The sequence below is a fragment of the Nerophis lumbriciformis genome, linkage group LG11, assembly GCF_033978685.3.
Source record: "Nerophis lumbriciformis linkage group LG11, RoL_Nlum_v2.1, whole genome shotgun sequence".
Classification (NCBI taxonomy): Eukaryota; Metazoa; Chordata; class Actinopteri; order Syngnathiformes; family Syngnathidae; genus Nerophis; species Nerophis lumbriciformis.
In genome coordinates this window covers 41,763,387-41,789,463 of record NC_084558.2, presented here as the reverse complement: position 1 = coordinate 41,789,463, position 26,077 = coordinate 41,763,387, and the positions used below count along the sequence as shown (strand labels likewise).

The following is a 26,077-nucleotide window of genomic DNA, read 5'->3' as shown; positions in this document are numbered from 1 at the left end:
CAAAATTCCAAAAATAGTGCAACTCCACTTTAAACAATTAATTTATCTTCTCTTGCTCTCTTTCTCCATTAGGATGCACAGTCTTGTGTGGGTCGACTTCGGAATGGGAGCAGAAGGCACAGGAGGCAGGCTCGTGGGCGGCAGTGAAAACGGCACCTTAACAATTTATAACCCCGAGGCCATCGTAAACTCTGGGGCAGAGGCCATCGTGGGAGAGTGCAACAAACACTCAGGACCCGTGCGAGCGCTCGATTTCAACCCTTTCCAGGTCTTTGTTTACCCCAAATAAGGTGTTTGTTTTTACGTGACTTCACACGAATAATCCTCCGCTTATTTATGCCCTCTCAGAGTAATCTCCTTGCATCCGGAGCGAATGATTCAGAGATTTATATTTGGGATCTGAACAACTTCAGCAGCCCAATGACGCCAGGAGCAAAAGCACAGGTGAAAATGTTATTTTAGGTGGTTTTAAGACGCTCTAGTGACCTCCTCCATCCTCACTTCTTCAGCCCGCAGAGGATGTCAGCGTGGTGTCTTGGAACCGGCAGGTGCAGCACATCCTGGCCTCGGCCAACCCCAGCGGGAAAGCCGTGGTGTGGGACTTGAGGAAAAACGAGCCCATCATCAAGATCAGCGACCACAGCAACAAGGTTTGTGCTTTTAAAAAAAAACATAATACACTGCAGGTAGGGACAGGTGAGTGTGGGGTACACACGCAGAAAGCTTATTCACCACAGCTCCTTCTGCTGGATTAAGTGGTTCACTGCCACACTTGGTCCCAATTGGGGGAAGAAATCACAAAATTCCTCTACGGTGTTTTGTAGAAATCACTTTAGAGCTCCCTATCTTATCAGAGAAGGATGGCAAATAATTAGGGATGCACAATATTTTACCGATACTGAATACTTCCTGCTTCTTAAGGCTGATACTCAGGGCTCGAATTTAACCACCGCAACTGCGGCAAAAGCCGCGACCGGCCTCGTCATTTGCCGTAAGCCCTAAAAAAATTGACCAACATCTGCGGCACAAACATGCCGTGACCGCCCTTGGCTTTTTACTTGTTAATGGACGAGGGATATAACAGTAAACGGTATAATGATAATTCGGGATAAAATTCCAGACAGTTAGTAATACCATCTAATTTTTTTAATTACTGAAAAACCGTCATTTATTAATGCATTTTAGTCAACACAAAGTCAGGCGCATGCGCACTAGCGTCGTTTGGCTTGATGATCATGGCAGACTAAAGACACAGACTTTGCTCGGGAGATTTCCCCTCGGAGTAAACGTAGCCAAGCGCTTGATTTAACGTCATTTTCCCTCACTTCCCACAGTGCGTTTAAGAGCACACTGCTGTGTTTAGATTTAGACAGGTGTGGACAATATTGGAGACAGACGCACTTGTCCCCACACTAAAAGTATACAGCAAAGGAGAAAACTATTTGATGTTTTGCAGCAGGCGATGTGTCTTGTACGTTGTCACAACTTGTTTATAAATTCTTTACTTTGACTGGGATGTTCACTCGTCCTTTATTCAACTGCAAACTGTATCACTGTTCAAATAACATCAATACTAGCTAAAATGTTTTGTCATCTCATCGAACTGAACGCAGGCTGTAAAGATTGTGTATTCAATGTGAGAGGTGTCACTCCTCTTTATTTTTGTTGGCCAAACTGTTGTACTGAACCAAGAGTAGAACAAAGCTTGTTTATTAGACTTAATCTTCATTAGCCAAACTGTTTTGTGTTTTATTTTAATATCAAAAAGTAAACACAAAGTTTTTTTTACATTACTTGTGTTATTTTCATGTCACAAAGGTATTACTTTAAAAAACATTCATGTGACACAGCATTTTGTTAATGTGTTATTGTGTATAGTTAATTCCTATTTGACCTATTTCTGCTAAAACTCGTGATGGATCTGTCCCGATACGTCATCTACATTTGCATTTAAATGTACATAACTTTAAAAAAAATACCTCCCTCCTATCATAATGTAAAAATAGAGATAAAAGCATCATGTAATGACAAAAAGCTGACAAGTTGATATTAATAATGAATAAAAAAAACAGTTTAAAATTCGAGGCCTGAATACTGATAACTTAGTTTTATGTCTATAATTTTTTTAATTTAGCTTTAGTTTGTGCACACCTGGATGTAAGAAAGACTCAAACAAATGTGGATTTGACAAACTGTACATGTAAATGTGTCCTAACCAAATATGACATCACTACTATGGTTATGGTTATGAATATTAGTTTCAAACATGTTTTTAACAAGTTACATTAAGAAACATCATGTGGTTACATTTGCTCATTTAAATGGAGCGGGAAGAAGCAAAGCTTATATTTGTCCATGTCTTTTACTGATAACTTTTACATTTTTACCTTAAGTTTACTTCCTGTTTGAAAAAAGGGAAGGTGTTGGGGGGGGAATTAATATGTAATAACTTATTTGTGGTAGTCAAGGAAAGTTATGTATGACTTAATATTGTAGAATCTGTCAATCTGTTATTTGTGTAGTTGTTGGTTGGCTACAGCTGCAACAAGTCTTTGACTGGTGTCTTTTATGTCCTTGTAATCGGAATAGATAGACTTATTTATCCCACTATTGGCAAATTATATGGTTGCAGGGCAAGTTTTTACTTAGTAACTGAAGTAAAACGTAATTAAAAATAAAAATGAGTAATAATTAATAGAAGTGTAAAAAAAAAATCGATTTTCGAATGAATCACACTTCTTATTTGTGACGATTCATAATTGATGGGAAAAAAACAATTGTATTTATTTTATTTTTTTTAGATCTGTTCTGTCCACTCAGGCAAATCATAATGTTGATGTAGATGCCCATATCTGCTGTGTAGATTTACCTTAGAAGAGAGAAATATTGGATATTTCTGCCTTGTTTGTTTTTGACGATATTAAATGTTTGGGTAGAATTTTATTAAACAAAACCAGTTTTCTTTTAAGTAATATAAACCTTTATCAGAGCTGTTTGTCTATTTTATGGAATAAAGTAATTCTTCATCAAACTGGCACCCAATGTTATTAAAAATTATTGATTTTGAATCGAGAATCGATTTTGAATGGAATTGTTATCCCCAAGAATTAAATCGAATCGTGTGGTACCCAAAGATTCCTAGCCCTAATAATTCATACATTTTATTGCCTTTCACACGGAATGTTTGCAAAACATTTGGTGCAAATAGAATAAGAAATGTATTCCTCTGTAACAGTGAAGGAGCCCCACATGGTCGACGGTGTGTTTGTTTACACTGAGCTCAAGGGAAGTTTACAACCCCTACTGAGATAAGAGCGCTTGATTTGTTCACTCAAACCACCTACAGCACAATATGAGTAATCTCGCCTCCATTGGAGTGTTTTTACTTACGTTTTCTTTTGGTTATCAGAGCTTTTTTTAATATTATCAGATTTATTGGTGTGACGTCATAATAATAACTGTATCACAATGTAAGTGTTTTATAACGCGGTTGATATCGATAATTATTATTTTAGGACCTATGGAAAATAAGGATCAGGAGAAAATGTATTAAATGTAAACATTTTTATTTTCAAATGTAACCGTCCCTTGATCATAATCCCCTCAGCTATCAAGGCAGAAAGTAAAGGAAATGTCAACACAATCATGGTAAACACTCCAACGATGTAAAGAAAGTTCTAAAATCACATTGAACACTTAACAAAAACTTCCTAAAATGAAGGTGCAACAATAAGAAATACGTATAACTGCTTAATTAAGTGTGACAAAATAGTGCAAAGTGTGAAAATGTAAATATGGAGAAACCTGAGAAGGAATATTTTCTGCATGTTTAGTGCCAGAAGTTGCAGCTGTGCTCTAAAGGGTGAGCTAATGTGGTGTGGTATTCATGGTCTTGGTAGGGACTAGCGCCTTGCATCATTTCCAGACCACATTGGTCTGACTATAGTCCATTTTTAAAAGTCTCCAAAACTGCCATACTGTTGAGGTGACATTTCCTGTTTTATTGAGAATTTATTCGCTCTCTGCAGCACTTATTTTTAGTTATGCATTTCATTTAAGAATCAACCACAAGACAACAAGATGGCGCAACCAAACGTTATAGCTGATACTGTTACCGGATTGCCTTTTAGCATGTGGCTCCACTGATCAGTGATCGCTTGAGAGCGAATGCCTTTATCATGCAACCAACCTTGCTTTGCATCTTCCGGTTTCTTCCAACAAAGAAGAAAAAAAATGATTGAAAGTTTTATTGAACGCATTCTTTATTGGTATATATTACGTTTCTATTGTACTTTCCTACTCATATATAATTGTTGGTCTGATATTTACCATTCCCCCTTATAAAATATAATAAAATAAGAGTAATGTTACATTGAATCTGCATTGTGTTTCCAGATGCACTGTTCTGGGATGATGTGGCACCCCGAGGTGGCCACTCAGTTGGTGCTGGCCTCGGAGGACGACCGCCTCCCCGTCATCCAGATGTGGGACCTGCGTTTTGCCACGTCGCCTCTCAAAGTGCTTGAGAATCACACGCGGTGAGGATTTTTGTTTTGCGCCGATCTAGGGCAAAAAAAAAAGACTGACTGTTGTCTCTTGTTGTTCTTAAGGGGAATTCTGTCCATCTCCTGGAGCCAGGCTGACTCCGAGCTCCTGCTCAGTAGTGCTAAGGACAATCGCATCCTCTGCTGGAATCCAAACACTGCAGAGGTAACGTCATTACAGTGAAACTCCAATGATGCAAAAAGGTCATTTTTTATAAAAAGTTGGTCCAGTTACGTCAACATTTGAGGTAATATTGTCAATCGCTGACAACAACAACAACATACTGTACATCGTGTCTAGACAGCATTACATGCGCACAATGACGTCCTGTGAAGGGCTCCACTTAGCGATGTAACAGTATTATAGATACCACGTTATTGCGATTTCAAAGTCCTCACAATAATGCCGTGATGAGTAAAGGGACAAGCGGTAGAAAATGGATGGATGGATGGATGGATGGATGGAGTGACATTGTCAAACAAAAACCTAGTGAGGGGAGTTTTTTGGGGCTTTTTTTGCATTGGCAGGTCTGATGGTCACTATGGTGGGAAATGTTCCACCATCCTCTACGTCCTATGTGTCAAGGCTCGCGGGCCGGAATTAATTATCTGAGAATATATTTGATTAGTTGGGGAGGAGACCCTGCCCCAAGTGGAGGAGTTCAAGTACCTCGGAGTCTTGTTCACGAGTGAGGGAAGAGTGGATCGTGAGATTGACAGGCGGATCGGTGCGGCGTCTTCAGTAATGCGGACGCTGTATGGATCCGTTGTGGTGAAGAAGGAGCTGAGCTGGAAGGCAAAGCTCTCAATTTACCGGTCGATCTACGTTCCCATCCTCACCTATGGTCATGAGCTTTGGGTTATGACCGAAAGGACAAGATCACGGGTACAAGCGGCCGAAATGAGTTTCCTCCGCCGGGTGGCAGGGCTCTCTCTTAGAGATAGGGTGGGTGGAGCTCAAAGTAAAGCCGCTGCTCCTCCACATCGAGAGGAGCCAGATGAGGTGGTTCGGGCATCTAGGGAGGTGTTTAGGGCACGTCCGACCGGTAGGAGGCCACGGGGAAGACCCAGGACACGTTGGGAAGACTATGTCTCCCGGCTGGCCTGGGAACGCCTCGGGATCCCCCAGGAAGAGCTGGACGAAGTGGCTGGGGAGAGGAAAGTCTGGGCTTCCCTGCTTAGGCTGCTGCCCCCGCGACCCGATCTCGGATAAGCGGAAGAAGATGGATGGATGGATATTTGATTAGTATTAGAACCGGCCTGCAGGCCACAGCCGCCTGCTGCTGTTTTGCACGCACCAATACTCCATCAGTGTTGGCGCTAGGAATTTTCAAAATCAAGTCATAAAAATGGGGTCCCACTATTTTGTAGCCGTTTTGAAAACAAATGATAAATGTATGCATTATCCTGTTATATCTCACATTCTATATTGTGTTTTGGAAAAAGGTTGTCATAAACGTTACTTAATTCATTAAAAAATAATACAAAAGAAAACACATTTTTTATGCATATGTACATTTATTCAGTTATAAACATTCATTAACTCTCTTCTTTCCTTTATGGATCTAAACTTTACTGCTGCCGGTATTTTTTTCTATGTTTTTATTGTAATATTTTCAGAATGTGTTTGTTCTATTTTTGACCAAAGTAAGACAAAGAAAACAATCTGAAGTTGTCTTTATGTGTTAGTTTTAATACCATGATTTTAATAGTCCGGCCCGCGTGTGCACAGATTTTCTTCCATGCGGACCCTGAGCTAAAATGAGTTTGACACAGCTGTATGCTGTGCAAGACCAGTAAGGTGGGGGCGTCAAACGCCGTAAAAGGGAGAAAAGGAGGTAGCATGCGGGAGAAGTGTGTCCGTAGTATATAAAATAAATTGTTTTTTATGGACATTTCCTGAATATTTCAACAAAATCCATCCTTAACGTTTTGAGTTATGTTGCTAGCAAACAGACAAACACTGGCGAAAATATAACCTCTTTGGCAGGGGTCTGCGTACTAAAGCGCTACCTCTGTCTCGAGTGTTTTCAAGGCGAGGGAAAGCACACAGGGAGAGCGCGGACGCTGCACAACGTGGGAAATATGAGAAGCTACTTGATAAACCTTCATCCGAAAAGTTATTTGAAGCCAGCGAAGCTCAACATACATTTTTGAGGTCTTTGCATTTTTAAAAGTTACATTGTCAGTTAACTTTTTAGAGGAACATAATTTTCCAATCTAGAAAAAACATTTTCGCTGCAGAGGACACTGCTACTCAGAAAGTAAAAGTTGAACATTGTTGTTTTACACTTGGATGTTTACATTGTCACTTTAAAGACACTCAACTGTAAGTTTGTTTAATATTTTCTTGAAACAGTGAATATTTCCGCACAATTATTTGCACTTAAAAAATGCATGTTTGTAGTAATAAATATGATTAGAACATTTTAGCATTATGTTTGTGTTCAATCAGAGTAAGTGTGTTTATCTTAAAAATTCACTAGGGCATTTTTACCAAGTCTTTTTTTTGGACAATTCCACAATAATATCATACTGTGGCCTCAATGCCTTGATAATATCGTATCGTGAGATTTTGATATCGTTACAGCTACAGATGTCCGATAATATCGCACTGCCGATATTATCGGCCGATAAATGCTTTAAAATGTGATATCGGAAATGATCGGTATCGGTTTCACTAAGTAAAATTTATGACTTTTTAAAACGCTGCTGTGCGGAGTGGTACACGGACGTAGGGAGAAGTACAGAGCGCCAATAAACCTTAAAGGCACTGTCTTTGCGTGCCGGCCCTATCACATAATATCTACGGCTTTTCACACACACAAGTGAATGCAATGCATACTTGATCAACAGTCATACAGGTCACACTGAGGGTGGCCGTATAAACAACTTTAACACTGTTACAAATATGCGCCACACTGTGAACCCACACCAAACAAGAATGACAAACACATTTCGGGAGAACATACGCACCGTAACACAACATAAACACAACAGAACAAATACCCAGAACCCCTTGCAGCACTAACTCTTACGGGACGTTACAGTATACCCCCCCGCCCACCTCAACCTCCTGAGAGAGCATGTCCCAAATTCCAAGCTGCTGTTTTGAGATATGTTTAAAACAATAATGCACTTTGTGACTTCAATAATAAATATGGCAGTGCCATGTTGGCATTTTTTTCCATAACTTGAGTTGATTTATTTTGGAAAACCTTGTTACATTGTTTAATGCATCCAGCGGGGCATCACATCAAAATTAGGCATAATAATGTGTTAATTCCACGACTGTATATATCTGTATCGGTTGATATCGGAATCGGTAATTAAGAGTTGGACAATATCGGATATCGGCAAAAAAGCCATTATCGAACATCTCTAGTTACAGCCCTAATTCCACTGTATTAAGACACCATGTTTTACCTGCAGGTTATCTACGAGCTTCCCACAACCAACCAGTGGTGTTTCGACGTCCAATGGTGTCCCAGGAATCCCGCTCTGCTCTCGGCAGCCTCGTTTGATGGCAAAATCACCGTCTACTCTGTAATGGGAGGGAGCTTGAAGGCGCAGCAGCAAAACGCCGCAGATAAGGTAGCAAGCACAGTTAATTTGTTTTATCCACTAGGGGGTGCTGTTGATTAGTAATCGCATTTTTAAAATGTTTTTGACAGATCTCTTCATCCTTTGATACTATGGATCCCTTTGGAACAGGCCAGGTGCTTCCTCCCCTGCAGGTTCCTCAGCCTACGGTGCAGGACACCATCGTCCCCCCTCTAAAGAAGCCCCCTAAGTGGGTGCGCAGACCGGTGGGGGCCACCTTTGCTGTAAGTGGAAAGCAGTGGGGGAAAAATGTTGTTTATTCCATGCAAAGGCACAACTGATACAGTATTTGTTTGTGCTTCAGTTTGGCGGTAAGCTGATAACGTTTGAGAATCTCAAGCCACCCGCTGTGCAAAGCCCCCAGCCCGTCCCCAGACAGGTGTTTGTCAGCCAGGTTACCACGGAAACAGAGTTCCTGCAGCGCTCCAGGGAGCTCCAGGTGGCTCTGCAGTCAGGCTCCTTCAACAACTACTGCCAGGCCAAGATCCACAGTGCGAAGTCGGAGGCCGAGCAGGACATATGGAAGTTCCTCCTGGTAGGCACGCGTGTCCCCAAAATGTGGACACACAACACGAACCATCAGATAATTGACTTCCTTTTTGGGTCCTTTACAGGTGAATTTCGAAGATGAAGCTCGCGTTAAATTCCTCAGACTTTTGGGTTTCAGTAAGGAGGAACTGGAAAAAAAGGTATTCGGGGGTGTATTTACACAACTACACAAAGTACCAGGCGTCTGTTAGGAGTAATTGTACAAATGCACTTTCCTAATAACATTAAACTATGCAATTATAAATAAGGGATGCACAATTTTTTTTTTCAAGCCGATACAGATAACTTCCTTCTCCAAGTCAAACAACAATAACTCTTTCATATCCATTTTTGTTTTATTTATAGTTAATAGGGGTGTGGGAAAAAAATCGATTCACATTGTGCGATTCAGTATCGATTCTCATTTTTCAAAAATAGATTTAAAAAAAAATATTTTTTTTTTTTAATTTTTAAATTTTATTTTTTTATTTTTTTTATTTTTTATTTTTTTAATTAGTCAATCCAACAAAACAATACACAGCAATACCATAACAATGCAATCCAATTCCAAAACCAAACCCGGCCAAGCAACACTCAATAAACAGAGCAATTGAGAGGAGACACAAACACGACACAGAACAATCCAAAAGTACCGGTAGTGAAACAAAAATGAATATTATCAACAACAGTATCAATATTAGTTACAATTTCAACATAGCAGTGATTAAAGATCCCTCATTGACATTATCATTAGACATTTATAAAAAAAATAAAAAAGAACAATAGTGTCATAGTGGCTTACACTATATTTATTATTTATTTACACTTGCATTGCATCTCATAAGCTTGACAACACACTGTGTCCAATATTTTCACAAAGGTAAAATAAGTCATATTTTTGGTTCATTTAATAGTTGAAACAAATTTACATTATTGCAATCAGTTGATAAAACGTTGTCCTTTACAATTATGAAAGCTTTTTACAAAAATCTACTACTCTGCTTGCATGTCAGCAGACTGGGGTAGATCCTGCTGAAATGTTTTGAATGAATAGAGAATCGTTTTGAATCGGAAAAATATAGTTTTTGAATCGAGAATCGCGTTGAATCGAAAAAATAAAATAAAATCGATTTATAATTGAATCGTGGGACACCCAAAGATTCGCAGCCCTAATAGTTAACTTTAGTTTGTGCACACCTTTTCTTTGTTTGCCTTATGATGCAGTTGCTTTAGAAACAGGCATCTTCATAGTCTTTCAAAACACCATCGTAGCGATGCTGGGTGTTTCAGGTGGCTGATAAGGTTTGATGTGTTGACGCTCAATGTTTTTTTTCTTTTCCTTGCAAATATTTTGCCACATATACACTGCAAAAAGTCAGTGTTCAAAAACAAGAAAAAAAAATAAAAAAATTAGGGGTGTTTTATTTGAACTAAGCAAAATTATCTGCCAATAGAACAAGAAAATTTGGCTTGTAAAGACTTTCCAAAACAAGTTAAATTAGCTAACTTCAATGAACCCAAAAAAATACCTTAAAATAAGTATATTCTCACTAATAACAAGTGCACTTTTCTTGGTAGGAAAAAAAGAGACCTTTTTGCTCAATACGTTGAAAAATATTCTTAAATTAAGTAAATGCTAGTGCTATTATCTTGACATAGTGATATGCGCCCGGCATTGCATGTCTTGAAACCAGCAAACTTATATTTAAAACTAATTTATTGTTCTTAATGGAAAGGCAACAAGGCAACAGCTTGTTACTCTCAGGGTCTACTAGCCGCTCAGGCAAATCATATGGTCTAAAAATGCATTTTCCCATCGATAACATGACATCATCGCACCAAGTGCGTGCTCTTTCAGTCAATTAGTGCGCATATGTACAGCCCGGCCCCTGGCCAAAAAAATTTTAATTGTAATTTTGAAGAATTCATCTGAATGTGCATGAACTATTTCTGTTCATAATAGTTTGAAATGTCACATGTTAAATGTTTAAATATTAACTGTCCATTTACTGTACTGTGCCAACTGTACTACTATACTACTATATGAGTACGTATTTTCTATTTTTCCATTGAAAATAAAACAGCAAAGTCCATTTGGCTATCATCTGTTTTAATTATGAGACAAAATTGTGTCAAAGTCATAATTTTTTTGTTCATGCTTGAAATAAGAAATTATTACTTTAAAAAAGTAGTTTTATACTCGTGAGTGTTGATGACACAGCTTTGCAACAGTTGATATTCTAGTTTCAAGCATGTTTTACTCAATATAGGTCATCAAATCTCAGCTACAAGCTGTAATATCTTACTGAGATCATTTAGGACCAAAACTCTTAAAACAAGTAAAACACTCTTAACATAAAATCTGCTTAGTGAGAAGAATTATCTTATCAGACAGAAAATAAGTAAATATCACCCTTATTTGAGATATTTAATTTTACTTAGATTGCAGTTTTTGCAGTGTAGCAGGCGAAATGTCTTTCTTTGAAACAGTGAAGAAGTCCCACACCATTTTCAATGAGCTCAGGGGAAGTTTACGACAGGTTGTTAACAGCAGGAGCGTTTGATTTGCTCACCATAACCCACCTTCAGCACAGTACGGAAAAGTATTTTTTGGATCTGAGCTGTTTTTTAATGTTATCAGATTTATCGATGTGACGTCATAATTCCTCATAACTGCCCGATAATTATCGTGCACCCCTAATATAAATGTTTTAGTCCCATTTTTCTGGAAATGATACCAATATGTACCTCTGAATCCAGATTTCCAAATGCTTGGGGAAGAATTTTCAACCCAATGGACACGCCGTGGATGCGGAGGACTTGGCTAAAAAGATGTTGCAGCTGTCCTCTGAGGTCTGCAGCTAATACTCGTACTGGTTATTTAGTACTTGCTATTAGTTACGCCCTCTTAGTTTTAGTCCTTATGCTTCCAGAGATGTGAAGAAGCAGATGCAGTAGCTGATGACAGGACATCAGGCTGTGCTTCACCCGCAGACTTTTTCAGCCAGAACCCAAAAGCAAATTTCCAAATCCCAATTTCCTGTGGTAAAGAAATCAATGGCCTTTAAAAACACATTGTGATGGCAGAAAATGACCAGCGTGTCGTAACGAAGAATGTGCTTTTACAATAGACACCAACGGTTTGATAAGCCAAGCGCTGCTTGTCGGCAACTTTGAGGGAGCCGTGGATTTGTGTCTGAGCGACGGCCGCTACGCCGAAGCCATCCTGTTGTCCATCAGCGGCGGAGAGGAGCTGCTCAAGAAGACGCAGCAGAAATACCTGAGCAAGCAAAAGAACAGTGTCTCCATGGTGAGAATAGAATGTGCTTGTTTCCCCGAAGAATGGTATGAATTACTTTGTTTTGCAGCTGATATCGTCAGTGGTGACCCAGAACTGGAAAGACATTGTGCAAAGCTGCGAGCTGGACAACTGGAAGGAGTCTCTCGCCGCGCTCCTCACCTACGCTCACCCGGAAGAATTTGCACGTCTGTGCGGTAAGTTGCCGCACCTTTTATGAAGAGAACGGCAGCACGTCTGTGACTTCATAGCACCTAGTATGTCTTGATAGATACTCTGGGAGGCCGTTTGGAGCGAGAGGGGACCGAGAAACACTGCCTGCAGGCCTGTCTGTGCTACATCTGCTCTGGAAACCTTGAAAGGCTGGTGGAGTGCTGGGCCTTGCACAGGGACTGCTCCTCTCCTCTCGGTTTAGAGGTAAATACACAACTTTACAACAAGTTTAAAGGGGAACATTATCACAATTTCAGAAGGGTTAAAACCATTAAAAATCAGTTCCCAGTGGCTTATTTTATTTTTCGAAGTTTTTTTCAAAATTATACCCATCACGCAATATCCCTAAAAAAAGCTTCAGAGTGCCTGATTTTAACCATCGTTATATACACACCCGTCCATTTTCCTGTGACGTCACATAGTGATGCCGATACAAACAAACATGGCGGATAGAACAGCAAATTTATAGCGACATTAGCTCGGATTCAGACTCGGATTTCAGCGGCTTAAGCGATTCAACAGATTACGCATGTATTGAAACGGATGGTTGTAGTGTGGAGGCAGGTAGCGAAAACGAAATTGAAGAAGAAACTGAAGCTATTGAGCCATATCGGTTTGAACCGTATGCAAGCAAAACCGACGAAAACGACACGACAGCCAGCGACACGGGAGAAAGCGAGGACGAATTCGGCGATCGCCTTCTAACCAACGATTGGTATGTGTTTGTTTGGCATTAAAGGAAACTAACAACTATGAACTAGGTTTACAGCATATGAAATACATTTGGCAACAACATGCACTTTTGAGAGTGCAGACAGCCCAGTTTTCATCAATTAATATATTCTGTAGACATACCCTCATCCGCTCTCTTTTCCTGGGGGTCTGGCGGCAGATTTCTTTGACTTTATCGTTGGAAATGCATCTGCTTTGAGTGTCGCAGGATATCCACACATTCTTGCCATCTCTGTCGTAACATAGCTTTCGTCGGTAAAGTGCGGAACAAACGTCCAATTTTTTGCCACTTTTGCATCTTTGGGCCACTGGTGCAACTTGAATCCGTCCCTGTTCGTGTTGTTACACCCTCCGACAACACACTGACGAGGCATGATGTCTCCAAGGTACGGAAAACAGTCGAAAAAACGGAAAATAGCAGAGCTGATTTGACTCGGTGTTTGTAATGTGTTTGAGAAAATGGCGGATTGCTTCTCGTTGTGACGTCATCGCTCCGAGAGCGAATAATAGAAAGGCGTTTAATTCGCCAAAATTCACCCATTTAGAGTTCGGAAATCGGCAAAAAAAAAAAAGGTCTTTTTTCTGCAACATCAAGGTATATATTGACGCTTACATAGGTCTGGTGATAATGTTCCCCTTTAATGATAATTACTCGGCCTGGGTCGATCTATCAATTGATCTAACGATAGATGATAATTTAATAATCTGCCGCAGAGATGTAACAATATGCACATTTCATATCACAATTATTATGACCAAAATGATCTTGGTTGTCATTATCATTATGGTGTTGTTGAATGTGTACTTTTACACACACTGAAATCTTTTGATGAACCGATTTTCTTTGAAATAACAAAAACAAATAGATACACTGTTAGGCAAGCCACTATTTTGCATGTTTTGTATTTCTTATGCTTCACTGATACTGTTTTAGTCTTTGGTGTTTTATCAGTTTTAATGGCTAAGATTTTATTGTTTTAAACATTGCTTTGTACTGTAGCACTATAAGATTTATTTAAATTACAAGTGCGTAACAAATTAAATGTATTATTATTTCTGGGGGGTCCTTGAAAGCACCGTTAAAACACTTCGGTCTTATATTCCTCTGATTATAGAATGATCTCTCTGTCAGACAGACTGTCTGTCTGTCTGTCTGTCTGTCTGTCTGTCTGTCTGTCTGTCTGTCTGTCTGTCTGTCTGTCTGTCTGTCTGTCTGTCTGTCTGTCTGTCTGTGTGTGTGTAACTGAATAGTTTAATTGCTCTGACAGCAATTTGGGGTATACGTTTGGATTGGGTTATGTCGATTGGAAAAGACAATAATGTCTCTTGTTTTCATGTCAGCATTTAAGATAGCAAGCTGACACCAGTCAGTCCGTGAGTTTACCAAAGTGGGGCTATCATTCCCGATTTTTCCATTATTTTATTTTAAAAAGGTAATATGAATCGTTGGGAGTTTTACCGTGGTTATCATTATTACGGTTTATCCTTACATCCCTAGTTTGCCGTCATCATTAAATTACCATATATGTGTCTGTGTGTGTTTGTTTTCTTTGTTTGATGCTTTCCCTCTGTGCATTGCTCTCAGCACCTGAGCGTGTTTATGCAATATCACAATTAAATTAACACAGGGAACCCTCTTGTCAGTCATCTACAATCTTTCTCGATTGGCGGAGGTGGGAGTGACAAATAAAAAGTAAAAGTGAATATGTCATAACAGAGTGGGTGTGTTTTGAACAAACTACTACAAATAGCTGTACATAACTAATATTTAATTATATTGCAATACCGTGAAAGATGTGGTTTGAGTGACGTCTCCCAGACTGGTGAAGTTAGCGTGACTATGCCTTCCATAGGTGTGTGAACATGTTTTCCCAGGCTGGCGTTGCCTGTACTTGGTCGACCACGTTTTCTGCATAAAGTTGGAGACCATTTTGATTAAAGATCGTGTAGTTCAACATTAGTATTGTTACCTTGTGCAAAAACGGATATCCATCCATCCATTTTCTACCGCTTGTCCCTTTCGGGGTCGCGGGGGGTGCTGGAGCCTATCTAAGCTGCATTTGGGCGGAAGGCGGGGTACACCCTGGACAAGTCGCCACCTCATCGGATATGTTCTATCAAAATCAATACAAACTAAATAAAGCTACAAGAGGCAACAGAAAAATAACTTCCTCTCATCTTCAAAGCTTCCTCATTAGGACCAAAGTTTCTTTCTATTTGGCTGGAGACTTTACAGGGACTATCATCCCCTTTGTAACTAACATAACACAAACATTTGCACAAATGGAGGAAAACTGCCAAAAGTTCAAACATCCTTTATTATTATGTTTTTGCACAATGTCACAAGTACTGTATTTTCCGGACCATAGAATGCAATATATAAGCTGGACCCACTAAATTTTAGGGGAAAATAATATTTTTCTATGTATTATCTGCACCGGACTAGAAGTCACATGTATATACCATGCAAAATAGTTATTTACACAGAAATATTTTGTAAATGTTTATAGACACACCTTAGTTGTTTCCAAACGGTGCCTGTCACACGGCAGTAAAACGGTTGATGAAACAAAACAGAAGTCACTGTCATGGACCCACTAGCTGCGGAAGCTAGCTCTTTAATCAGCTGAACAGACTCAATAACTCCATGGTGATGTCTTGGTGAATTTAGTGAGGATTTTGTGAAACTGAAACAAAACAAAAAGAATGCCACTTTAAGTTAATGATACTAACTTTCTCGATTGGCGGAGGTGGGACTTCTATCTTACGCACACAAGATGCATAGTCAGAGAGCCTCGCTAGTCGCGACTCGCTAATGAGGAGCGCTGCAAAGTCACAAAAATCAGGATGATAAAGTATGATTGCAATGCCAAATGTCTCAATGTGGGAATATTTCGGCTTCAAACTGAGTGAGCAACATGATCCCATCAACTAGCCAGTTTCCTGAGTTTGTTGAAAAGGGATGGCAACCAAAAAAGTTAATTGCATTAATAATAATATGTTGTAATTGTTAGTGCTTAATTTGGTCTTAAAATAATGCTGACAATAATAATTACAATTTTTAATTGCTTAGAAACTGGCGTTACTTACCGTATTTTTCTGAATATAAGTCGCACCGGAGTATAAGTCGCACCTGCCGAAAATGCATAATAAAGAAGGAAAAAAACATATATAAGTTGTACTGGAGCCTGGCCAAACTATGAAAAAAACTGCGACTTATAGTCTGAAAAGTACAGTAATGATAGGTTTCACTGTAAGGAGAAATAAGCTATGTAAATCCAATCAGTTATTACTTAGAAAATAGTTATTGTTGTCATTATGATGGGACCTCTCTTTTGTTCAGGACCTAGTGGAAAAAGTCATGATGTTGCGCAAGTCCATCGAGCGCCTTCGCAACAGCGAGGTGGGCGTCCAGAGCCCCTTCCTGGCCGAGAAGCTGACTTGCTACGCCGGCATCTTGGCAGCAGAGGGCAGCCTGGCCACGGCCATGGCCTACCTGCCTGAGAACTCTGATCAAGTGAGGTTTCAAGTGACCCGTCCTCATTCCCACACCTATTTGTCCTAACACTTGTGTCTTCATCTTCCCAGGCTGGGATCACCATGCTGCGAAACAGACTGTTCCACGCTCAGGGAGAGGCTGCAGGCAAACAGCAGCCTCCAAACGCAGCCAAGCTCAACGCTGCTTCTCATGCGCCTGCACAGAAAGCACAAATGATGGTAAGCTTAATTTACTGCCACCTACAGGATTAAAGTTGATTTCTCATGGAATGGGTCAAAGTAATAAACTAACTAACATAATAATAATAAAAATGATAATAGATTTTATTTGTAAAAAAGCACTTTACATTGAGTAAACAACCTCAAAGTGCTACAGTGTATTAAAAAAAATAAAAATAAAAACATAATAAAAAAATAAAACCTAGCTAAAACTAGTATGCGCATATCTTAAAAAAAGGCTTTTTTTTAAAAAAAAGAAGGGTTTTTAAGCCTTTTTTAAAAGCATCCACAGTCTGTGGTGCCCTCAGGTGGTCAGGGAGAGCGTTCCACAGACTGGGAGCGGCGGAGCAGAAAGCCCGGTCTCCCATTGTTCGTAACTTTGTCCTCGGAGGAGGTTAGCCTGTCCGGAGCGGAGGTGTTGTGTGGAGGATTTGGGAGTGGGACATTATGTGAGTGACATTATGGTTTTGTTCTTGCCCCAAAACTCCAGAATCAGTATCAGCCCCTTCCTCCTCATCATCATCCGCAGCAGCAGCCTCCCGTGCCGGCATCAGCGGTGTTCAAACCACAAGTTCCTCCAAGCAGCTCCGGGCCGGGCCTTCCACCCTTTTCTCATGTGCTGCCTCCAAGTGCCAGCCGCCCAGCCATGAGCCCCCCATACCCCCAACATCTGGCTCAAGTCCCAGGTGTGTCCAGTAGTTGATTCCTCCTTCACAAGTATATGTGTATTTACAGAATTTATGTCCTTCTGCAAGGTTATGTTCATCATCAACAATTCCAGCCTCCGCCCATGGGCGGACCCTCAATTTTCCCTCCTCCTTGCCCCTCTATGCCAGCTGCCAACTTATCAGGACCTCCGTTACGGCCTTCGTCCTCGGCTCCAGGAGGGCTGCCCCCTATGCCCAGCCCGGGGGTTCCTCCAACAAGCTTCATGCCTTCTACCTCCTTGCCACCAGGCCCCATGCCATCCAGCTCCCAACCCGGCGCCCCGGTCCCCATGTACCCCGGGGCTCTTCAAAACCAGGGGCCAATGCCCCACATGGCAACCGGTCCCTACGCCCCTCTTGGATCATGTTACCCACAAGGGGGGCCCGGAGCTCCTGCTGCAAAGCCTTTTGCGGGCTCTACTGTGGCTCCTCCTCCTGCGGGTTGGTGTCATGTTACTCACTTTATATAATTATCAACTCTTCTCTCTAGCGAGCTGACATCATTCTCTATGTACGCATCATTACCTCCTCGTGTGACTTGCAGGCTTCTTTCCTTGGCTGAATTCTCAGTTTGACGACCAAGGTGACAGTGTTAGGATTGCATATAGAATAATACAACACACCAGTTCTTGTCGTGCAAGTTAACACAATCCTTGCAATTTGTTGATTTCTTGATTTGTCGCACTGGGTGGAAATCTCTTATTTTGCTGACCTTGTACCGTATTTTTCGGACTATAAGTCGCAGTTTTTTTTATAGTTTGGCCGGCGGTGTGACTTATACTCAGGAGCGACTTATGTGTGAAATTATTAACACATTACCGTAAAATATCAATTAATATTATTTCGCTCATTCACGTAAGAGACTAGACGTATAAGATTTCATGGGATTTAGCGATTAGGAGTGACAGATTGTTTGGTAAACGTATAGCATGTTCTATATGTTATAGTTATTTGAATGACTCTTACCATGATATGTTACGTAAACATACCAGGCACTAGGGCTGCGAATCTTTGGGTGTCCCACGATTCGATTCAATATCGATTCTTGTGGTCACGATTCGATTCAATCTTCTTCTTTTTTTTTCGATTCAATGCGATTCTCGATTCAAAAACGATATTTTCCCGATTCAAAACGATTCTCTATTCATTCAATACATAGGATTTCAGCAGGATCTACCCCAGTCTGCTGACATGCAAGCAGAGTAGTAGATTTTTGTAAACAGCTTTTATAATTGTAAAGGACATCTGATTGCAATAATGTAAATTTGTTTTAACTATTAAATGAACCAAAAATATGACTTATTTTATCTTTGTGAAAATATTAGACACAGTTTGTTGTCAAGCTTATGAGATGCGATGCAAGTGTAAGCCACTGTGACACTATTGTATTTTATAAATGTCTAATGATAATGTCAATGAGGGATTTTTAATCACTGCTATGTTGAAATTGTAACTAATATTGATACTGTTGTTGATAATATTCATTTTTATTTTACTACTTTTGGTTTGTTCTGTGTCGTGTTTGTGTCTCCTCTCAATTGCTCTGTTTATTGCAGTTCTGAGTGTTGCTGGGTCGGTTTTGGAATTGGATTGGATTGTTATGGTATTGCTGTGTATTGTTTTGTTGGATTGATTAATTTGAAAAAAAATACATTTAAATTTTTTTTTGATTTTTAAAAAAATTAGAATCGATTCTGAATCGCACAATGTGAGAATCGCGATTCGAATTCAAATCGATTTTTTTCCCACACCCCTACCAGGCACGTTCTCAGTTGGTTATTTATGCGTCATATAACGGAAACTTATTCAGCCTGTTGTTCACTATTCTTTCTTTATTTTAAATTGCCTTTGAAATGTCTATTCTTGGTGTTGGGTTTTATCAAATACATTTCCCCCAAAAATGCGACTTATATATGTTTTTTTTCCTTCTTTATTATGCATTTTCGGCCAGTGCGACTTATACTCCGGAGCGACTTATACTCCGAAAAATACAGTATTTGTTTTTGCTTTAGCTGCTTCAAAAAATATGCTATGACAATCAGAGTAATTTAGGCTTGAATTTAGACATTTTAAAGCAAATTTTTTTTATTGCTTGTTACTAACAGAGATGCTCTCATATAGAACGTCTGATTGCTTGGGTGTGGTGAATTAGACTAAAAAAAAAAAATCCGCATGCAATACTCATTGTGCCCTCCCGTGTTCTTGTTTAGCAGCCCAAGACGGCTGGAATGACCCCCCAGCGGTACGAGGGGGACCCAGGAAGAAGAAGGTAAGTTGACATTTGATAAAACTCGTCTCATTTCAAAGCAAATCCATTTTTATCTTTTTAATGTGCAAAAGCAGATTCCTGACAATTACACCCCACCCGCCCCCATCACCGCCCCTGTCATGGGATTCCCAGTGGAGGCCCCTCAACCACACAACCACACCCAGGTGCCCCCCGGAGCCCCTCAGGAACCCAGCGTGCAGGTGGGTGTTTGACGAGGCGTTATTATGTGAACAGGTTACACCAAACGTATGTGCTCCTCACCTGCCGCCTTCGCCGCTTCCTCCTCAGCTCCTTCAGCAGCTGCCAGCAGAGAGGGTGGAGCAAAAGGAGATCCCCGCCGAACACATAGTGCTCAAATCTACTTTCGACAGCCTGGTGCAACGGTGCCAGCTCGCAGCAGGGGACCCGGTAAAGTCTTAAACTGTTATGTTGTAGAAGACGTATTTTATGTGGTGTTTCTAAACACATTTTGTTGACAGCAAACCAAAAGGAAGCTTGATGACGCTGCCAAGCGTTTGGGATGCCTGTACGACAAGCTGAGGGAGCACTCGGTAAGAAAATGTCCAATGGTGTTGCAAAATGTTTTCACATTAGAATAGTTGCGAGTTAGCTACCGCGCTAAATTACTGATATTGTATATTAAAAAATACAAGCTTTCTTTTTAGTCACCGAAGTAACATTCCTCGACCCCCAGAAAAATGTCAATTTTCGATAATCTAAACCCAATATTATGCCTCTCACAGTTATCACTCCACAATGACAGGTATTGAACCTACAGTCTTAAAAACATGGCGCCTTGTCGAAGCATCTTTTGACTGAAAAATGTTGAGTGAGTTGGCTTTTTAGAGCGCGTCCTCTGCCATCAAAGCACTTTCTATTGTAGTAACAATTAAAAAAAAAAACTAGGAATGCACGATAAATATCAGACAGAAAAGGGAGGAATTATACCGTTAAAAAAAAGCCCTTATTTTAAAAAACGCTCCAAAGAGGCAAGATTAGCTACATTGCTGTAGGTGGGTTAGCGAGACCGAATCGAGCGCTTCTTTTCCTTTCCTGAGGCGTGCTATAAACGGCCTGTCGTAAATTTCCCATGAGCTCATTGGAAACAATCATGTCGTCAGCAGTGTTGGGTGAGTTACTGAAAACCAGCAACTAGTTACAGTTACTAGTTACTTTATTTCAAAAGTAACTCCGTTACTAAATCAGTTACTTACACCAAAAAGTAATGCGTTACTGTGAAAAGTAACTATTTAGTTACTTTTTTTTTTTTTTTTTTTTTTTTTTAAAGCTCCCATTAATGCCCTTTTAGCCTTCATTTCAGTACTGTTATTGCACTGGAGAATAATACAATGTGTTGATCAACTTGACATGCATTTGCATCACTGAACTCTGCTAAGCAATGTGATCTACATACAACACACAAAGATATGTTTCAAAGGGCCAATTTATTTCAGGCCACAACAAGTTGACAAAACAATTTTAAATAGCTGCAACATAACATACATGAGTAACAAACAGCATAATAACAACATAGCTGTAAACCTGGCTTCACCTAAGGAAGGCACACGTGACATACGCAAAGCCTAACCAGGCAGATTTGAATTGTTGTTTTGGGCAGTAGACGGGATCTTTGATTCAAGACACAACTTATATTTAACTAAAATGTTCTTTTCTTTGTGCTCGACAAAAGAAAATAAGTGAGAATATCTCATACTTGCCAACCCTCCTGAATTTCAGTGCCTCTCCCCGGGACAACCATTCTCCCGAATTTCTCCCGATTTCCAGCCGGACTTAAGGCACGCCCCCTCCAGGTCCATGCGGACCTGAGTGAGGACAGCCTGTCGTCACATCCGCTTGGCCAACCAAAAAGTAACCACAAAACACTATTTTTCTGTGGTTACTTTTTGGTTGGCCAACGGTTTACGTTGTATTGCGCACACCCCTCTCCCCTCCCTTCCTCACACCCACACCCAGACACACACAGAGCGCGCCTCCGGCTTGTGACACACGAGATTCAGAAGGACGACACTGCAGCGCTCCAATAAAACACACTCAGATCTTCTGTTTCTAGCCGATACTACATAAAAAATAATGTAAAATAACGCAGTAATGCATCATGTAGTAACAGTAACTGAGTTACTGAATCTAAAAAATAACGCTATAGATTACTAGTTACCACCAAAACTAACGGCATTACAGTAACTTACTTTGTAACGCGTTAGTCCCAACACTGGTCGTCAGTCATGTGGGACTTTTTCACTGTGTTACACAGGAAGGCATTTTGCGTGCTATATGTACCAAACATCGAGGGTCAACACATCAAACCTGAAACATCAGCATCGTTAGGACCGTGTATTAGTATCTAACGAAGATGCCTGCGCTCTTAAAGAAGCTTGTCGCAAAGAAAGGTGTGCATAAACCACAGTTAAATCTAAATTAAAAAAATATTGGCTATAAATAACTTATCGATATTGGTCTTGAGAAGCAGGAAGTTATCTGTATCAGCTTGGAAAAAAAATAATTGTGCATCCATATAAAACCCTTATTTATAGTACCGTATTTTTCGGACTATAAGTCGCTCCGCAGTATAAGTCGCACCGGCCGAAAATGCTTAATGAAGAAGGAAAACACATATATAAGTCGCACTGGAGTATAAGTCGCATTTTTTGGGGAAATTTATTTGATAAAACCCAACACCAAGAATAGACATCCATCCATCCATTTTCTACCGCTTATTCCCTTCGGGGTCGCGGAGGGGCGCTGGAGCCTATCTCAGCTACAATTTGAAAGGCAATTTAAAATAAATAAAGAATGAATAAGTGTACGTTATATGAGGCATAAATAACCAACTGAGAACGTGCCTGGTATGTTAACGTAACATATTATGGTAAGAGTCATTCAAATAACTATAACATATAGAACATGCTATACGTTTACCAAACAATCTGTCACTCCTAATCGCTAAATCCCATGAAATTTTATACGTCTAGTCTCTTACCGTAATGTGTTCATAATTTCACGCATAAGTCGCTCCTGATTATAACTGCGACTTATAGTCCGGAAAATACGGTATATAACAGAGAAAAGAAATTGATGACTATGCGGAGACCTCCTATATTAGATTGTATTGCTAGATAGCAACCAGCAGGGGGCGCAATGGACTGTTTTTTTTGGCCGCCAGACAAATAAAAAGTAAAAGTGAATATGTCATAACAAAGTCGGTGAGGGTTGAACAAACCACTACAAATAACTAAACATGACTAATGTTTAATTCTATATTGCAACACCGTGAAAGATGCGGTTGGAGTGACGTCTCCCTGGCTGGTGAAGTTAGCGCGACTATGCCTTCCACGTGTGTGGACATGTCTTCCCAGGCTGGCTTTGCCTGTATTTGGTCGACTACGTTTGTCTGCATAAAGTTGAAGTTAAAGATCTTTCCGTTTATTTCAACGTTAGTATTGTTACCATATTTTGTGCAAAAGCAGACATGTTCTATCAAAATCAATAAAAACTAAAGAATAAAATAAAAAGCAACAAATAAAGCTACAAGGGGCAACAGAGAAATAACTTCCTCTTATCTTCAAAGTTTCCTCATTAGGACCAAAGTTTATTTTCCTTTTGGCTGGAGACTTCACAGGCGCTGCTCTTTCATCCCCTTTGCGTAACTTAACATAACACAAACATTTGCACAATTGGAGGAAAACTGCCAAAAGTTCAAACTTTATTATTATGTTTTTGCACAAAGTCACAAGTACTGTATTTTCCGGACCATTCCAACCGATATATAAGCTGCACCCACTACATTTTAGGGGAAAATAATATTTTTCGATATATTATCTGCACCGGACTAGAAGTCGCATGTACCGTATTTTTCGGAGTGTAAGTCGCTCGGAGTATAAGTCGCACCGGCCGAAAATGCATAATAAAAAAGGAAAAAAACGTATATAAGTCGCATTTTTGGGGGAAATTTATTTGATAAAACCCAACACCAAGAATATACATTTGAAAGGCAATTTAAAATAAATAAAGAATAGTGAACAACAGGCTGAATAAGTGTACGTTATATGAGGCATAAATAACCAACTGAGAACGTGCCTGGTATGTTAACGTAACATATTATGGTAAGAGTCATTCAAATAACTATAACATATAGAACATGCTATACGTTTACCAAACAATCTGTCACTCCTAATCGCTAAATCCCATGAAATCTTATACGTCTAGTCTCTTACGTGAATGAGCTAAATAATATTATTTGATATTTTACGGTAATGTGGTAATAATTTCACACATAAGTCGCTCCTGAGTATAAGTCGCACCCCCGGCCAAACTATGAAAAAAACTGCGACTTATAGTCCGAAAAATACGGTATATACCATGCAAAATGAGTTATTTACACAGAAAGATTTTGTAAATGTTTATATACACACCTTAGTTGTTTCCAAACGGTGCCTGTCACGTGGCAGTAAAACGGCTGATCAAACAAAACAGAAGTCATTGTCATGGACCCACCAGCTGCGGAAGCGAGCTCTTTAATCAGCTAAACAAACTCAATAACTCCATGGTGACGTCTTGGTGAGTTCACTGAGGAATTTGTGAAACTGATACCCTACAAAAAGAATGCCGCTTTAAGTTAAATGATACATGGTAGCGTAATAGGTCGCTTGATTACATTACGATAGAACATACAATTATGCATGAAAACACTCCTACAGACATCACACATAAGACACTTAGTAAGTACAAACAGTTTTAGTTATATGGTAAAACATACATTGTTTGGAGTGATGAATGAAGAATCCATATGAGTAGAAACACAATGGACGAATAGAGTAGAAAGCTCTAAAAAGAAGAGCTGACTCGTCCAAAAGATGGCCCCATTGCACAAACAAAAACACACCTCTTCAGTGTCAGTTTAACCTATTTGCATTATGGCAGTCATTTATGAAAAATCCGTAAATGAACCCCACCGTTTTATAAGGCGCAGGGTGCAAAGCGTAGGAAAAAGTAGCTGCTTATAGTTTAAGGTTATAGTTGCTATATTCAGTGATGACAACTGCTTAGGTCGATGTGAGTCAGCCAGCCCGAGGGATGTCGACTTAAACGGTTCCACTGGAGAAATAAGTGTCAAAGTGCCTCCAGCCTGGTCGTCATAGTGAGGCAGTTGAAGGTTACTTGGAGCCGACTGGAGAATTTCCCACACAATCGATCTTCACCGGGAAGGATCGGCTTTGCTCCGCGTTATTCCCCCGTCAACCCGTGCGACCTATCCCCGAACGGAACCTTCTTGAACGTGTCCCTCACCGCCTCCCCCAGCTCTCCCACAACATCCTGAACGGCCTACACGAGATCGGCCGCTGCGTGGCGAGCCACAACTACCAGCGCGGCCTGGAGGTGCACACCCAGGTGGTGAGCAGCAGCAACTTCAGCGAGATCTCCGCCTTCATGCCCATCCTCAAAGTCGTCATGACCATCGCCAACAAGCTGGGCGTATAACTTTTGTATTCATCTCCTTCCCCTTCATCCATTTTTCTAAGAGAGGAGTCATGTTGGCGGTCAGATGAATGTACTCTGAACGTCGCTGCGATGTGATGTACAAATCGTGTGTGTGTGCGCTTCAAACGGTCGGTGCGTTTTAGTGGTGCCCATCATTGGATGTTGACGCTTTTATAATCGGGTGAGTCACGGCCTGTAACCGACGCGAGAGATGCAGTGAATCATTTCATGATAAAAATACTGACTGACTGCTCACCTGCTGTCATCATGTTCAGTCAACCGTGCCATCATGGAGTCCTGCTCGTCTCCTCCCGCCCCCCCTCGCCATTTCCCACTAGTGGCTCGTACGAATGATTGCATGACGACTCTTTTTGGTGCAAACATTCATTCAACGTCTTTATCTTTTTAAACCATCCTTAAAGTAGCCCCCCACCTCCATAAAACATCAAATTGTATATTTTGTTGCAGGCGAGTTTTGGCATATCAAGGCAGTAAAGTGCCTCCGTGTGTGCTCTTCTTTCTTTTTTGGTTGCACAAATGTTTATATAATACAATCCATGTTGCTTATTTAATTTTTTTTTTTTTTTTTTTTTTTTTCAAATAAAATGTACCTTCTTCAAGTCTTGATCTTGTTATCGTCAATTTTTGCATGAAACAGGTTTGTGCAGCTGAATAATTATTTGCTTCATTATTTAAAACAAGTCGGTGTAAACGGGGCCATTTTGTTCCACTAATCGCTGGAGAAAGAAAGGTGTACAGTATTTAAAAAAATAAAATAAAATAAAAAATCTTAACTGAAATACACATTTAAATACAGTACAGCCCAAAAGTTTGGACACACCTCCTCATTCAATGCATTTTTTTTAATTTTCATGACTATTTACATTGTAGATTGTCACTGAAGGCATCAAAACTATGAATGAACACATGTGGAGTTATGTACTTAACAATAAAAGGAGAAATAACTGTT

General features: G+C 40.1%; 1 protein-coding gene across 4 annotated transcripts in view; it reads left to right on the top strand.

Moving 5' to 3' along the window:
* The window catches only part of sec31b (SEC31 homolog B, COPII coat complex component), a 31,826-nt gene extending 6,094 nt beyond the window's left edge, over positions 1–25,732 (top strand). The window contains exons 4-27 of one of the 4 annotated variants that reach the window (XM_061966556.2): positions 73–268; positions 349–444; positions 510–650; positions 4,396–4,538; positions 4,611–4,710; positions 7,977–8,138; positions 8,219–8,371; positions 8,452–8,682; positions 8,762–8,836; positions 11,436–11,528; positions 11,609–11,720; positions 11,807–11,985; positions 12,044–12,170; positions 12,245–12,390; positions 16,262–16,435; positions 16,507–16,635; positions 17,126–17,321; positions 17,391–17,783; positions 17,887–17,925; positions 19,553–19,611; positions 19,686–19,811; positions 19,900–20,019; positions 20,091–20,162; positions 24,928–25,732. In XM_061966556.2, coding sequence (XP_061822540.2) covers positions 73–268; positions 349–444; positions 510–650; positions 4,396–4,538; positions 4,611–4,710; positions 7,977–8,138; positions 8,219–8,371; positions 8,452–8,682; positions 8,762–8,836; positions 11,436–11,528; positions 11,609–11,720; positions 11,807–11,985; positions 12,044–12,170; positions 12,245–12,390; positions 16,262–16,435; positions 16,507–16,635; positions 17,126–17,321; positions 17,391–17,783; positions 17,887–17,925; positions 19,553–19,611; positions 19,686–19,811; positions 19,900–20,019; positions 20,091–20,162; positions 24,928–25,107 — 3,442 coding nt within the window. In that variant the 3' untranslated portion in view covers positions 25,108–25,732. Of the gene's footprint in view, positions 1–72; positions 269–348; positions 445–509; positions 651–4,395; positions 4,539–4,610; positions 4,711–7,976; positions 8,139–8,218; positions 8,372–8,451; positions 8,683–8,761; positions 8,837–11,435; positions 11,529–11,608; positions 11,721–11,806; positions 11,986–12,043; positions 12,171–12,244; positions 12,391–16,261; positions 16,436–16,506; positions 16,636–17,125; positions 17,322–17,390; positions 17,784–17,886; positions 17,926–19,552; positions 19,612–19,682; positions 19,812–19,899; positions 20,020–20,090; positions 20,163–24,927 lie in introns of all 4 variants that reach the window. The other 3 variants (XM_061966555.2, XM_061966558.2, XM_061966557.2) reach the window with 3 other exon arrangements.
* Positions 25,733–26,077: the final 345 nt, after the last annotated feature.